Source organism: Eupeodes corollae, chromosome 1 (genome assembly GCF_945859685.1).
Source record: "Eupeodes corollae chromosome 1, idEupCoro1.1, whole genome shotgun sequence".
Classification (NCBI taxonomy): domain Eukaryota; kingdom Metazoa; phylum Arthropoda; class Insecta; order Diptera; family Syrphidae; genus Eupeodes; species Eupeodes corollae.
This window is the reverse complement of record NC_079147.1, coordinates 204,589,091-204,605,554: the sequence shown is the minus strand read 5'-3', so window position 1 is coordinate 204,605,554 and position 16,464 is coordinate 204,589,091. Positions and strand designations below refer to the sequence as shown.

At 31.7% G+C, this 16,464-nt stretch overlaps 1 protein-coding gene across 5 annotated transcripts in view; it reads left to right on the top strand.

Annotated features, from left to right (window-relative positions):
- Positions 1-16,464, top strand: part of LOC129939572 (unconventional myosin-XVIIIa) — a 193,546-nt gene that overhangs the window by 72,485 nt on the left and 104,597 nt on the right. For 2 of the 5 annotated variants that reach the window (XM_056047634.1, XM_056047637.1), the window contains exon 2: positions 11,417-12,689. The exons of the other annotated variants lie outside the window; for them this stretch is intronic. In XM_056047634.1, coding sequence (XP_055903609.1) covers positions 11,547-12,689 — 1,143 coding nt within the window. In that variant the 5' untranslated portion in view covers positions 11,417-11,546. The remainder of the gene's footprint in view (positions 1-11,416; positions 12,690-16,464) is intronic. 5 annotated transcript variants of the gene reach the window in all.

The following is a 16,464-nucleotide window of genomic DNA, read 5'->3' as shown; positions in this document are numbered from 1 at the left end:
AGGTTTCAATGATTGAACGATAATTAGAAAAAGTGTATTGAAAGCTTTGTTAAAAATGTGTTATTCTTATACGTAAACCTTATTTTGTAGCCTTTGAATTTTTTGAAAACTGATTAAGTGTTTACTTTGTTTTTGGTCAAAAATTAAATACAAGAAATTGTTCTCATTTTTTGTAAGTTGCATATAGCAAACAGTTTTACAGCGATTGAATTTCTTAAATTTGCTTTATTTAAGTAGAATTCAGTGATGTAGTTTTAATGCTCTTTAAAATTGTACCCATTCTCTGACTAATTTGGACTTAGTTGTCAAATATTTCAAAAAAGGCCATGACATATATTTTGAATCCTTAAAACACTTATTTTCTTTACAATAAAAAGTACTCAAAGATGGCCGTTTTGAAAAATTTCTGTAAAGTAAACTGTTGAAACACTCTGGAATTTGATTACAAGATAACAAATAGCTAATAAATAAAATAGCTGTAAGGTAGTTTTTTAAGGTTTGAAACTTATGTCTTTTGTACAGTTTGACTGCTTAATTGTTCTTGTTGTTTCAGCCCTAAGAGTGTAAGCTAATTACTTGATAGTGACGCAAAATCCTAACTTTGTTCTGTTGTTGCTTTTGGCACATTTTTTTATTTCAACCAATTGTTTACTTTGGTATGCAAATCTATGGGCCTATAGTAAGCTCAATATATCAATTTAAATTACATTATTTTCTAAATTGAACAAATTTGATCAGCTACTCGAAGCTTTTTATTCTTCAGGAGTATGTTTATATCCAAGTTAATAAACAGGGATGATATTTTGTGTAGTTTCATTATCGTCTTTTATTTCTTAAAATCACGAAATCGAATATATAATTATGCGCAGTTGAAATGTGTTTCGAACTTGAAACAAAAGCACAAGATCCTGATAACCTACTTTTTTTCCTGTAAATTTTGCATTAATTGACAATTTTATAATTAAAGAAAAAAAATATATTTTTATTTAATTCAAATTATTTAAATAATCAATAAAATTTCACAAGAACTTAATGCAAAAAACCTGATTAAAATCGCAGAAACATTTTTGTATTTAAAATGAACACAAAACAAGTTCCAAGATATATTAATTGTATTATTCTATAAAAATAAAACATCACACCGTAACACTTTTAATGATGATCTGATATTTTGTCAGTTGAAGAAAATAAATAACCCTACAATTTACCTGTTTACTCTTTTTATATTTCGAAACATAATATTTCCAAGAAATTTAATCAAAACAAAATGTTTATATAAATTGTTGATTGCACTGAGTGCAATATGAGCAAATGTCGCAGGTACTTTGTAGTCGTTGTTTTTTCTTAAAAGAAATAGATAAACCTAACTTTAAGCATAAAAAGAAGAAATTTTTGTTGTTCTTGTCATTTTTTTTGGTATAATTAGGCATACATTGACATTCGGTAGATAATATCTTATCGTTAGTGAAAAATGATGGTATTGGGTTTGTGAAAGCAGGAAATCTCCCTTGGGCTTCAAAGGAATTTAATTGATATAAAACACATTTTAATGTCACTTATTGACAGACGAAATATGTAATATATGCATAGTCCAAATAGTTTCCGTACAGCAGCCTAATTTAAGTGGTTTTTTGGAAAAAAGTACTAACAATAAATGTAAAAACCGAAATGGTAACATTGAAAAAAAGTTAGTTTCCACCTTCACTTTTTTATCAAATTTAAAAAAAATTGTGATTGTGATTTTCAAAAACCTGTATATACGGAACTAAGAATGTATGCACGTACACAAACTCAAGCAGGAATCTCCCTAAGCAAGATGGATGTAGATTCTAAAGATCACCAAACGTCAAGAAATTTCAAATTTCAATAAATTGCGTAGGACTGTTATGACAAATATCTTGGGTTAAATCCCTGCCCGTTTTTTTATGGCACTGCCTCTCGGCTCGGCTTGGATTTGGCGTACAAATTTAAGGTCCCCTTCTTTCCTGAAAATACTTGCACACTTTCTAAACTTGTGGTATCTTGTTCACTGAGTGTTCGCTACACAGACTCTGTGCGAAGATCGATAATCGCAATGCGTATGCACAAAGTCATACGTTAACATACAATTATTTTACAAGTATTTTATTATTAGTTTTTAAGCGGGTTTTCTAGATGGTACGAAGCTGACTATCTTAAAATTGTGATATTTTTTTTATTGGGTGACGCAACAGTCCGTTGAGAATTAGGGCCTAGTAACAACTCTCAACCATTCCTGTGTGCGAGTACTGTTTTCAAGGATGGTGGGGACCTACAGTTTTAAGCCGAATGACAAGAATTACTCTTGGAGAATATTGTCAATTCCTCACAGGCAGGGAACAAACAAGACCATTCGCATGACAGTCCAACGCACTAACCATCATGCCACGGGTACTACTAAAAATAGTGATATTGTGAAAATTAATTCTCTAATGAAAAACTTTCTTTTCTGAGCATTATTCTGTATGTATTTAAATCTGTATTTCGAAACATTGTAAACATGGAATAATGTAGAAAAGTTTGAACTGTTTTGCATTATCAGAACGATTTTTTTTTAGACTGTTAACAGGATTTTGAAGTAAATAATTTTGACCAAAGAATTTTTGAAGCATAATATTTTGATCGTATAGTATTTCGACCCGTATTAAAAAATTGATTAATTTGATCCTCATATTTGAACTCGTTGTAAATATTTGAGGCTATTGATAGGAAAAGTCAAAATTCTAAGAACGATCGTTGGCCCGTTGTGATAACACTTGTTTCTGAAGATCTGCCTTACTCATCAAATTGGTTTTAGCTAATTTGAGACAATAAATGTCAGAATTTTTCAGATAACTAGTATCATTGTTATACAAGTCTCCTTAGTGAAGTCTTTAACTTTGTGATAGGGCACTACATGAACATAGAAGGTGAGAAACTGTCTTCTTTTCTACTTCGTTCATACGGCTTTTTCAAAAATCGTTTGCGGGAGCTCCAAAGTGAAAATCGCATGCATATCTATTATAGAGTGTCCTGTAAGGATATTTATAGTGCAGCTAATGTGCAAGCTTCCAACAGAAATGTGTTGCTTCAAGAGTTGGCCAAATTAGCTTAAATGACAGACAAGTGGTAGTATGAGTCAACCTGTGGCTCGTTTTCTTTATAGTATCATAAATTGTTCTATAGATGTTTGATTCGCAAGATGTATTCTGTTAAAATTTATTTCCATAGGTTTTTGAAGCCTTACCAACAATTTTTTTTAAGTAACCTATAGCTTACCCTAATGTCACCAAGTTGACTGCAACTGCTTTCAGTTCTTAAATTCTCCATGCATACTATGTACCTTTTATGCTTCATGAACGTTAATTATTATTTGTTAACGTTTCAATTAAAAAAGATTCAATAGAGAAAAAATAAACTTAAAGATCAACAAAGATCATAAAAATGAATTGTATCTATATATTCTCGCCCATCACAAGACTGCCTGTCTCTTGCCTTCAAAAGTTGAATATTCTGTTTATCTGTTGATTGCGCGTTTGATTGTTTAACTTTTAGGTTACATGAATCAAATAGTAAACAATTTTATTTCTCTATAAGTTGATGAAATCAATTTACACTCCAACTATAATAGGTATCACTATTGACTTCTGTTTTTGAGTTTGTTTTAGACTTAATATACTATAATGCACTAACGTTTATATCACACGGCATCGGGCGGGCGCACTCTTGAGAAATATCTATTATAGTACCTACGTATCATTTTTTGTCATTTCCAAAGAAAAGAAAACAAACAATATTTTAACATAAAATCAATGTTCTTATTGGAGAGGCTTTGTTTTGAAAAACTTAAGATGGTTTTTGTATTTTTTTTATTCGTTTTAGGTCGTTTTTTAGATTTTTAAGAACTTTTCAGTGTACCCACCCATATTTTAGATTTATGTTAGTCTTTGCTGAAAGTAATTGTGTGAAGGTCTTTTCTGGGAAAGTAAATTTACTTGTATACGCGTTGTACATTGTTCCAGTTTTCATAATTGTATTTATTTTGGGAACTGAATTAATATTTGCCTTTTGCAAATATTGAATAATTTAAAAATATACTAGAATTTTTAATGGATTCACGTTTTGTTCTTGGAGTTGTTTGTTTTGTTAACTGCAGAGGATACTCTGCAATGGAAAGTATACAAAATATAGAAAACCCGACAAAGAATTTTAAGAAACAAATACATAACAATTGGTGTCATATTAACGTCGTTTTATTTAAGATAAAAGCCTTATCTATAGAAATAAATAAAATTATAAACCTTCTTACTTCGTTATAATGCATGTCATTATGAATTGTTTTTGGTAATATTTCAACATTATCTTAAGATGAATTTTGTATTGTTATTTGTTTTTATTTCAACTTACATTTATTTGATACATTTTCTTACAACTTGTATTACTTTTATGTTAAAAATTCAAACCTACGACAATGACCGTAAGGGTCGTCTATCATGTAGTTTAAAATAATGATTTTTCAAATTTGTATCTATGTGAAACGATTTATATTACAATACATTTTAAAAGTTTTATATACAATGTCATTGGTTATTGGATTACTTTTAACAATTAAAAATAGAAGATGCAAAGCGGATGCGAAATTACTTATAGTTAAATTTCCTGTAGAAAATAGCTATTGTTAAGAATTTGATTAGCTTTTCTTAATCGCCCATGTTTTGACCATTCAAACTTATTTTTATTTCGTCTTTAGTTAAACTAACTTTATTAGATAGTCTGCCTCCATACCGAAATGCCACCATCTCTGATTTTCCATTATTCACCTCCAAACTTGAAGGCAGAAGTTTTTGATGATCTTTTTTCACTCCTATCTTGAACATTCTTTGGAATCAAAGAGGCTGGAATGCGACCCACAGTGATAACTTCCCATCCCGTCTGTCGATTTGTCTTGCTTAAAAAGTTTGTAGGTTTTCGTGTTTTGTTAAAAAAGGAGTCAGTTGAATAAGTTAAAAAAAATTTAATTAACAACAATATTTTGGATATGATGAAATTGTTTAATTTCAAAATCTATTTTAGTTAACGAGATTTTTAATCTGACGGTTGGATTTTTATAAAAAATTTATTCAAAATTAAAAAAAAATTACTTTCAAAAACAATTTTTTGTGTGAGATAAAAATAGTTTGAAGCCAATATTTTTAAATTTTGAAAAAATATTTGAGTCGAAAGTAGATTTTTACCAATTTTTAGTAATGTTTTTTTTTTTAGGTTTTTCATTTTTGTAAAAAAAACTGTCAATTTTACTGAATGTTGACAACAATATATTTTGCAATATAAAATTAGTTTAAAGCCAATCTCTCAAACTTTTAAAAATATATTTGAATTGAAAATCTATTTTTACAAACGTTGAGCAATATTTTTTATAAAAAAAACTTTCGTTTCTGCATCTCTTAATTAATTAATTCTTTTGAGAAGTTAAAAACAGTACACAGACAATTTAAAGACTTAATAATAATATTTAATACTCCACCAAGAAATTATATTTCCTACAAACCATACCGCTAAGATATCTAGTTTTCAAGATACTAAGTCGCTGGAATTTGAGTAGCATTTAGTTCCCATTTATTTTCGAACCAAATTTAACAAAATGTCGTATGCTTAAAAGAATAATACCTCGAAAACTATTAATCTTGTTGGTATGGTGCTGAGGACTTTTTTACAGAAAATTGTTTTTTCTACAAAATTATCTATAATTTTTGTAATTTTCAAGGTATATACGTCTGAGAAAAACCCTATATTAGGCGAGATAATACCATAAAACTGTAGACATTAAAGTTTTTGTGTATTTTACATGGAAAAACCTAGAGTGCCGTAAGCAAGAGCTTACATTTTCAACATGTACACAACAAAAGTTACCTTGTTTCTGTGTCAAACTTGGCCCTACCCGCACACTTCAAGCAAATATTTCCTGCTAAAATAAAACATCCTTTTAAATAAAAAAATAAATATATCTATCTATATGGCTACTTTTGGTTTTTGGTACACAGGATTATTTAAATATTTTAATCAATTTTCATGGACACTCTATTATTGGAGAAGTTATTTCTTAAACTTCTTCAAGAAAAATATCCATACAACTTTTTTGGATTTTTAGTATCTGTACCAAAAAACCTCATTATTCCATATAAAAGATTATCTATAACTTCGGAACATCCTACCTTTTTTCATTTTAATTTCATTGTACACAAAATTAAACTTTACCTTTTAATCTTTTGTTTATAATATACCCTTTAAATGTACCTAGACATAAGGAGAATAATGTAATTTCGGACACGCTATAGAGAATGAAACGCTGGGTCAACTTCAATCTCAAAATGTATTAAATAATTTTATTTGGAGATTAAACTTATGCCCGAATATAGATGCTAATGGTTGACTCGGGCGTATACGTACTTTATTTTGTAATCGATTTTGTATCTGTTTGTTTTTCCACTGGTTTTTTTAAAGACCCTCTTTAATTTACTTTTACCTTTAATGAATCAAAAGGTTATACAATGTTTCTCGTCTACAATTGGTCTTGTATATCAATAGTAAAATATGAAAATAATGACTCCTATAAAAACAAATTAAAAAAACGTAAACGTAAAGAATAAATTGGAATTCAAAGTTGTAGCCCTCTTCAATAATAGTATATGCTACTAATCAGGAGAAAACTTGAACGCGTTCTCTGTTTTGATAGGCGAAGAACTTTATTGCGTATTCTTAATAAAATTGTTCAGTTGTGAAGTGAACATTTTTCCTTCTTTGATTTGGTGGAATTGTTCTTCACTTATTCCATATGAGACATGAGAATTAGGGTAACATTTGAAAGTTATGTAGTACATTTTATTGTTCTGTAATTTTGTTTTCACAAGGTAAATGGCGCCAGTGTTTTTGACGGTATTTTTTTTATTTTCCAAACTACAATACCTTCATTTGCATAGCATGTTCTTCTTTTTTAACATGAAAATAACATTGAAAGCTCGTGGTAACCTCCGTCAAGTGCTTCTGATTGTTATAAGCCTTGAAAAAGAAACATCCATCTTGTGCGCGGAAATGTATGTAAACAAAAACTAAACTAAACTAAAATGTAAAACAAAAGCTAAGAAGCTCACATGGTCAGTTATGGAATTTTAAAAGCCAAACGAAATGGAACCGCCACATCTGACGAAGAAATATACATACGCTCGAAGTCTCATCGGTTTTGACGACTTTAATTATGACGCACGCTATACGTGTATCTATAAGTGAAAAAAAAGAAGAGTCACGACAATTCGATATCAATTTCATTATGTGGGGCATGAGAAGGCGTCCCGTCGTTCCATGTCGCATAGTCGTAGTAGTCGTCTTCATCGCCTTCATTGCATCTGATGACTAAGTCGAAGTCAAAACCCAGAGAAGATCTGAGATGAGCACAATTCATTTTTCTGCATTCATTTCTTGATGCGATTTGCCCTGGCATGGCGTGTCTTAACTCTTTCTTACCTCTGATCCTGAGCTCTGTGTTTTAGTTTTGAGTGTGGGCTGGTAATAGAGATACTATCTCTAGCACCATCATCATCATAGAGCTGCATCATCGAATGAAATGAAAACGAAACTATATAACCTGTGAGAGACTTTGCCGTCGTAGTTGTCGTTGTCTTGAAATCGGTCGACGGATATTCTAAAGGTGTTGGCTTATAATATGTCACTTTATGTTATGGGTCTCGCTTAACATCATGTCCTATACTTGAAACTTAAATAGGAAATCTAATATCAGTTACCAAGATTTAGTATGGGCTATCTTGGTTGGAGTGTCTCCTCTCATCACGACACACCTGAGTGCGTATTTTGTGTCTGTCCTGTGATATTATGCACATAACACCATACAAACGTGTACTTGTCCGCCGAAATGATTGTCAAAGTTGTTCTTGGAATATACAATCGACCTTGGTCTTAAATTAAAAACCATACAACTGACATGAAGTAGTTTTTTGCTTTTTATATTGTTCTTGTAGATATTAGGAATACATGGGGTCTTATAGAGTATGTGGCTTGATGGAAAAGACAATCTTTTTAGAATTGAAGTAGGTAGAAAAAAGAGACTGATTGTTATACGAGTACAAGTGGGATGTGGATTAAGATATAATTGGAAGATTTATATATCTACTGTACGTACTTGGTGGTTTTAGATATGGTTATATGAAACATTAGTGATGGAATTCCAAATATCGAAATAGAATTACCGGAACCAAAATTTAATGATATGAAATACAAATGTTCGAATGATGATGAATGATGATAATTTGAGATGTCTTATTTTGTTGTGAAAAAAATATTCCTTCAGAACTTTGAATAGTGTATTTGTTTTCACTGAAAGCTCTTAAAGTTCAAAATAACGTATGGATAATCTCTATTAGATTGAAATTTCCCGACTCCAATTAAAGGTCTAAAGTTGATTTAACCTACTGAACAAAATATCCAATATTTTTGAGATTCTTCCTTTGTGCAACTTATCTACATCTTATTGAATTTACAATCTTAAACTTAAGGGGTAAGACCACCATAGAACTTTCGTAAAATTGATTTTTAAATCTGACATTGTTCTGTATAATCTCAAAAATGTTTACCATAAGGATTACTGCTAGGAATAACCTTTAATTACTAGGTTTTTAAATTTTTGTAATAAATATTTTGCAAATTTACCCATGATTTTCTACTATTCAAAACATCAAATGCGTTTATCTCACTACTGACTTTTTTATGTTTTCGGGACTTATAACTTGTAACATATTGACTTAAAATTTGAAAACAAACTTCGAAATTACATTTTTATAGGAAAATACGATAAGTTTCTACAGATCACGTTGCATTTTGTCTGCGATGGATAAAGGAACAATCCATTGGTCTTAGAATACCCATAGATATTTTGAAGGTCCGTGTTATAACTTACGCAGCCTTTGGTAAGTCTGAGGGAACAGCGGAACAGCGCCACCGTTAGAATAATATGACATCGGCAGCATACATGTGATTAGAAGATTAGTTGATATTTGCCTGGGAAGCTTGTTAATATAATCAGAGAAGAGTAAGGCCCAAGAATAGTGCTTTTGGAACAACTCTGTAAGTGTGGATGAAACTTGAGCATTTGTTCCCTACGAAAACAGTTTATTTTCTATTACTTAAGTATGAGAGACGTAAATTATCAGTGTAAGGGAAAAGTTATACATAGTCAAGAGTTTGTGGTGTAGTATCCCATGATCTAAGGTGCCAAAAGCTAAAAGTCGATTAGCACAAAAATAGTTACTTTAATTCTGTCCATGGTCTGCCTTATAAGACGTTTAATATTAATGTTATGTTAAAAAGAACACAGGATTGAATAGGGGTGAAAATGTTTAGATTTCTAATAAGCACACTATAATTCGTTTTTGGATAATCTTTTCGAAGATTTTAGACAAAAACAATAGGATCGAAATAGGAAGATATTTTATTGCTATAACAATTTTTAAGAATGAATGCAATTCCTCCAAACCAACAGAATACAATTTTATATAAATGACGCTTTTAATATATTCGTACTCTGAATTCTTATAAAATTCAATTCATGTATTTCAAACGTTATGGCTTTAGCATCAATTGCATTTGATGAATTTAAAAAGTTGGAGATAGTTCCACTTTATTGAAAGTGACGAATTTTTGGTCAAGCGTGTTTACAAAAACTGTTACACTTTTTGGGGTATTATTTTTCCTACTTAATACCTAAAATGTAGGAAATGCGTATTTCATTTTTAGTAGTAGCCTATTTTGTGGGTATTAAAAATAAATAAATAAATTGGGTGGCGCAACAGTCCGTTTGTGAACCAGGGCCTAGTGACTGACAACTCTCAACCATTCCTGTGTGCGAGTACTGTTGTCAGGGATGGAGGGGACCTACAGTTTTAAGCCGAATCCGAATGGAAAATTTGAGAAAGCACTTTTCATGACAGGAATTACTCTTGGGGAATTTGTCAATTCCTCGCAAGAGGTAGTACCCGTGAATAAAAAAAACTTTAGGTGGCATAGGCAGGAATCGAACCCAAGACCTCTCGCCATGACAGTCCATCGCACTTTTTTTTTGTATTCATTTTTATTAATTCATTCTTAAACCTATCTTAAAGCTAGACAAAAATTCATAAAACTAGCCTAAGTATCCATAACTTACAAGTAACTTAATGGTCCCATACGGACACTCTAAGTTAAACAGTCCATCGCACTAACCATCATGCCACGGGTACTACTTTGGGTATTCCGCAGGTTTTATCTTAAAAACAACTTTATTGATAGCCAAGTATCCCATTTTGTACCTTTAATTTAATTTGGACTTGTTATGGGGGTAGTCACATTTTAAACAGTTAGCGTTAAACATTTATTAAATGTGGTACATTTATCATTAAATATTAAAACTTTATTTAGGTCTTCTTTTTCATCGCTTTCTTAGAATTCCGAGCAACTGTTAATTCCTCAGTGATTTTTTTAGATTATTTAAGTCTATTTGTTTCTATTTGACTCGATTTAAATTATCGTAAATTGTTCACTTTTCACGTGAAACGAAATTAAATATTAATGGAAAATAGCTGACATGACCTTTCGGAAAATAAAATATGAAATAATTTGTATTACATGCTGTGACCTTTTTTAACCGAAGCTTTTATTAACTCAACTGCAAATTCTTATTAATGTTGTAAAGTTTTGAATTTCACTTTACTTTTTACTGAAATTAAAATTCAATTGAGTTTCATTATAAGTTTCAAGAGTCAAGCAAGTAAATAATGCAAAAGCTTGTTTTATATAAAATAATAAATTAATATAGCATACTTTACATTTGTTAAAAACAAACAGACCAAGTGACAAGTTGTATGACAAAAAAAATTATTTACTTATAGTTGAAAGTCTTGAATGAGTCTTACATTAGGGTTTATCAGAATTTTTTTTTGACTTCACAAATACTGTACGTGATTTCAATATTAAATTGCCTTTCAAATGCAACAACGAGAAAATATTTCGTAATAATTTTCTATATATACCAAAGCAACGCCCCTGCCTTATGAATAATGCACTTTTATCTTCTCGTTTTCCGTGTTAAAATTAACAATAGTTTTTCATTTCAACTATCTTATATGATTGTGCCTTTATCAGAAGATCCAACCTGAACTTAACTTAAGATAAGCTAAAGCTGAAGGTACGATACATAAAAATGTAAGCGCCATTACCCTTCTAATTGATAATTTCTTTATGTAAACAAAGTAAATCTAGGCAATGTGTATTGACTGTCAATTTTTCTTCCCCGCTTACTATCTACGCACTTCATAAATCCCCAGCAAACATAGTGTCTATATCTTGAGATTACCCTTAAATTAATTTTTATTTTTAGAACTAAGTGATAAACGAAATGTAAACACGAAGTTTTTATTTTTAATACAAAATAAAAACAACTCCAGATTTGAGTGAAAAAATATTCAAAAACAAAAAAGAAACTGCATGAGTGTAAAAGATTTAAACAAATGTTTATACTACCAAAATCGTTTGAGCAATCGCTCCGTTCATCAATATCACCATCGACGCCGCATAAACCCGGTTCTGGGCTAAAGCCAGAAATCCATAGAGGATGTACAGGCAAGGCACACGCATGTGGCACACTTAAGTCCAAAGTGGTCACCAACAAAATCCATCAAGACCATCATCATCACCATAGCAATACCGTGGTCGCTCATTTCCATGGTGTGCACAGTCCATCACCCTCATCGTCATCTTCGACCACAAATAATACAAATCATCGGAAGAATAGTGTCAGTTCAGAGACTATAAGCGATAGCGGATCCGAGAACTCCTCATGGAATTCTAATGAGCTCAATGCCCATCATCATAGCCATCAACAGTCACAATCCCATACCCATTCCCAGTCACAGTCACAGCAGCAGCACCAAGTCTTGCGGAAGCCACCGACAAATAATAATGGTGGAAGTGGTAGCGGTAGCGGTATCGGTGGTGGCAGCGGCATAGTCAATGGTTACGGTCAAGAAATGAAGACAATGGCAACTACCAAATTGAGTTTACTGAATTCCCCTGTGATGGGCTCAAGGCGGAAGAAGATCGTTGACACACTCGTGCCACAGCCATCAATCGATGAGACCGATCGGCGATCATCACCTCTCCATCAGCGACGTACTCGATTGTACAGCGATGGCGATAAAGAACTCGGCCCAGGTGGCCAACAGTCTCCGTTAAATGACAAGTCGAACTTCCAACGAAACAGAAGTTTTCGAGTTTCAGGGAGCAATAAAAATAGAGGACAACAACAACAGCTGTCTACTGTTGTTGGTAATGGAAATGCCTTGAGTTTGGCTAGCGGAGGTGGTGGTGGAAGCAAACCGCCATGGCAGGGTGTTTTTGCAAAAGGAAAAATTGTTACTTCATCCAATAGTAGTAGCATCAGTCCGAGAAATGGAGTTAGTAGTGGTGGTGGAAATTCGCCAGCGATTGCTTCAAGAACTAATAGTTTTAATAGAACGGCCTCGTTGAGGAGCTCGTTGCGTCGCAAGGAGTCTGTAGATTATAATGCGTTGTATGAGAAATCACAAGTTATGCGGTGTGTAGGAGGTGCCGGTGGATTGTTGAAAGGCTTCGATGGGACAATCGCAAAGCAGGTGAGTTTTTGACTATTAAGGCTTATTAATTTTAAATCATTACTTGATCAAAGATAAAGCCTAGGAGCTAGGTCTATTCACAAAAGTTTATCGTTTTATGAACTATAAATTCTTCATTTAAGTCAAGTATTTAGTATATTGATTAAAAAAACCTTGACATTTTTAAAAGGCGGACATTTATTAATTCAAATGATTTTTGCTGTCAAACATTTGCTTAGAAAGTAATCCCGTTAAAAAAGTCCAAGACCCAAGAAAGCCCTTTTAGTCAAAAAGTTTTAAGTCCAAAATTAATTAGAAAACTGAAATGCATTACTTTTGTGCTTTAAATTATTTTTTTTGATCTAAATTTACTTATTTGCTTTAATATGAAGACTAGACTCAGGAAATTTAGTTCCAATGATCTAAGATTGTAGTATTAACATCATTCATCGATTGTCAAGAAATATCTAATCTAATTAAAGTACTAATTTAAGCACAAAACACATAATTTCTTCAAATTTGTAATCCTGTCAATCGATCAAATTTGAACTTAAACTCTTCTATCTGAACTATTTCTAAAAAGGTCGGTTAATCTGAGTAACATATTTGAAGATCAACATTTTCTTGGACTGTAAAGTGTAAATTCGACAGAAATTGCACACCCTAATCTAATCTTAATCTTAATCAGTAATCTTACTGTTAAGCAAAAGGAACAGATTGAAATCGACCACAATTTAGAGTTCCACAGAATTGTGTATTTCAAATTGAATTATTCAAAATGTTTTGAATGGCATAAATTTGTGAGTTTTAAATTTGGTGTTCACAATAAAAACAATTACCACTTAAATTTCGTGGTTCGTTATTTCTTCATTTCAAAATATGTAATTCTTTAACTATTTGAAGGATTTCACGTTCCAAACTCTCAGACACCCATCATTAGTTCATGTTCTTCATTTCTATATATAAATTAGGACCACTTAAATAATCGCAGCATCATATCAAATCAAAACAAAAGTAAAAAGAACCAAACAAAACACGAAACGATTCTGTCGCAGATTTCAATTAACTTCATTCAACAAAAACCGCTTCACGTCTAGTTGCGTCGCGGCAGGGTGTAAGGCTAAACGATAAAAGGAATTCACTTCGCCAACCTAATGCACACCTTTTCGATATGCCACCTCTTCCCCAAACCCCACAACACCACTCCGGCTTTGATACAGGGACAAACTTTTGTGTACATTTTCACGGTGCGCGCATCTCAGAAATGTATATGTCTGCAGTACTGCCTTAATCTTTATATTTAACATTTTATAATTATCCGGCTTCTTTTAATTTCCGCTGAATATGAAAATTACCGTGACTGACTTGTTGCTGCTGTTTTTGTTTTGCCTTGCCGATGCCTCGTGGTTAGGTAGTTTTTGTTGCCTTGCCTTTCGAGAAGTATCTACCTAGATACCATAATAACAACAAATACCGCCAGAGGGAGTTCTTGTTGAAAAAAGACGACCACAAATTCCCTTAGACGTAGAAGTTTACTTTGTATCAACATTTACGTTATCCGCGCTCTCGCTACGCAAGCCCTCCTCCATCTTGTGGTTTAAAATAAGAATCGGCCAATTTAACAGAAAATCGAAAGGAAAATCTCGTGAAAAACAAGGCACAAACATGGAGAAAAATAAAATGAAAAAGGTAAAGAATATAAATAAAAACATCAAGAGTGCATTAACATGGCCGGACTAGGTCCTATTTTTGTTAATGAGGGTCATATTTAAGCTATAATTGGTTGTTATCATTGGAACCATTCAATGTTTTTTACTGGTCGTTTATAGCGATCAGTGAAAATTTCTATCATTGAAAGAAATGCTCGAATTGAAATTCAACAGAATGTTTTCTAAAACAAATCTGTCATGGGAATTGAAACACAAATGATTCTCTTCTTCTTCTGTCAAAATTGAATCATCTGTTTAGGAAAATCATTTTAAGCTAAACATAATGAGTGATTGCCAATCAGTTAATCTATAGTTCTTTGTGTTTAATCAAAAGTGAAAACATTCAAATTTCCAATCAAACTTTTATCGAGATTGATTTCATTGATCTGTTTTGGTATAATCTCTTCACCCTCAAGAAAACAAAAAGAATAAAAATGCATGCAACCCGACATCTTTAATTTTAATGGCCTTTTGTTTTGACATACTAATTATTACCCATGCTTTAGATGAACATCAGTTTTTCGGAAAGTTCTAACTTTTTTTTTTTAAATATGGAAATTCGGATGCCCTCTGAAACTAAACGCCCTTATCAACATTTCGAATTGATATTTAAATAAATTCCATCTTCAACTACATCCATACATAGAATTTATATAATGTATTATAATCTTCTCCATGTGAAGTTATTTCGGGAGACTGCCGTCCGACGCGACGCAACGTGACGAGAGACGACAGGACAGGGAAAAATTTGTCGTACACGATTTAATGAGATTTATGGCAGTTGTCTGCCGTTTTACTTACAACTTTGTTGTACGGAATGTACTCCACCATTATGGAAAAAAAGAACGACAAAAACAAGGATAAAAGATAATCGGGAAGAATGTTTTTACACCGCAAAAGTTTGAATAGAAAAATTAAGTGAAGAAAAACTTATTTCAGGGAGTTTCTTTTAAACACAGAAGCTATCTAGTATATCATACCAAGATGGGTTCTTTATCTATCTGTTCTTAGAGTAGAATTTATTTTTTGGAGATGATTGGTGGGGGACATAGAAATTAGGTCTCCCTCTTGTGTTGGATCTATACTGGATAAAAATGACAGTGCATTTCCTGTTTTGTCCCTATTTTGTAAGAAAAGAATGTAATAAGACGAAGAAATATTAGAGACGTTGAAAGACACTCTAATAAGCTACATTTACTCAACTTTTGACATGTTTTTTTTAAGTATTTTCTTTTTACAAAAATAACTTTCTAAGGCAGAAGAAATTTTATATCTAAATTGAAAAATACAAAAATGGATATGTATTTCAAGTTCAGAATAAGTGAATTCAAAAGGATTTAGCAAAATGATCGTGTTATTAAATTTCTGCACAAAAAAATGTACTATAGAGATATGAAGACACTAAATATTTAAATTAAAATTTTCCTCCACTTATTAAAGTTAGTAGAAATGTAAAAAATAAGAAACGTTATCATCGAAAGTGAGAGGTTTAACTGTCAAATTAGAAATGTTTAAGAAGAAATAAAGGAAGTTATAAAAGAGTATTCAAAGAAAAAAAATAAACAAAACTTTCGTTTTTTTTGACACAGCAATATTGAGACTCCGGATCAGATTGAATGATATCATTCATTTGTTTTCACGGTTTTAATTATATATTTTTGCAAAACAGCAATGGAGTTTTTAATTATGTATGTACATTTTTTGTGACTACTTGCAAAAATGTGTTGGAAATTTAAACCCTTAATATTTACATTCAATGGTCAAAACTGAATATGGAGATAGGTCATGCGAATATGGAGATAGGTCAGGCGATATGACCTAACAGAATTTGGTAGCTTGTCTGTACCACATCCTACCGGATTTCAAGTAACGGTTGGTAAAATGAAATTTTGAAAAACATCTTATTTCCACAAATGATTTTTGTTTTTTAATGTTTTTTTTTTTGCATTTAAAAAAATAACTCAAAGTTAAGAGAATTAAATTTAAAGGACGATTAAATTTTAAGGACCGGTGTTTTTTTATAATAAATAAATAACATTGGTGTGGTTCAATTATGTATGAAACAGGAACATACATCGGGCAAATGG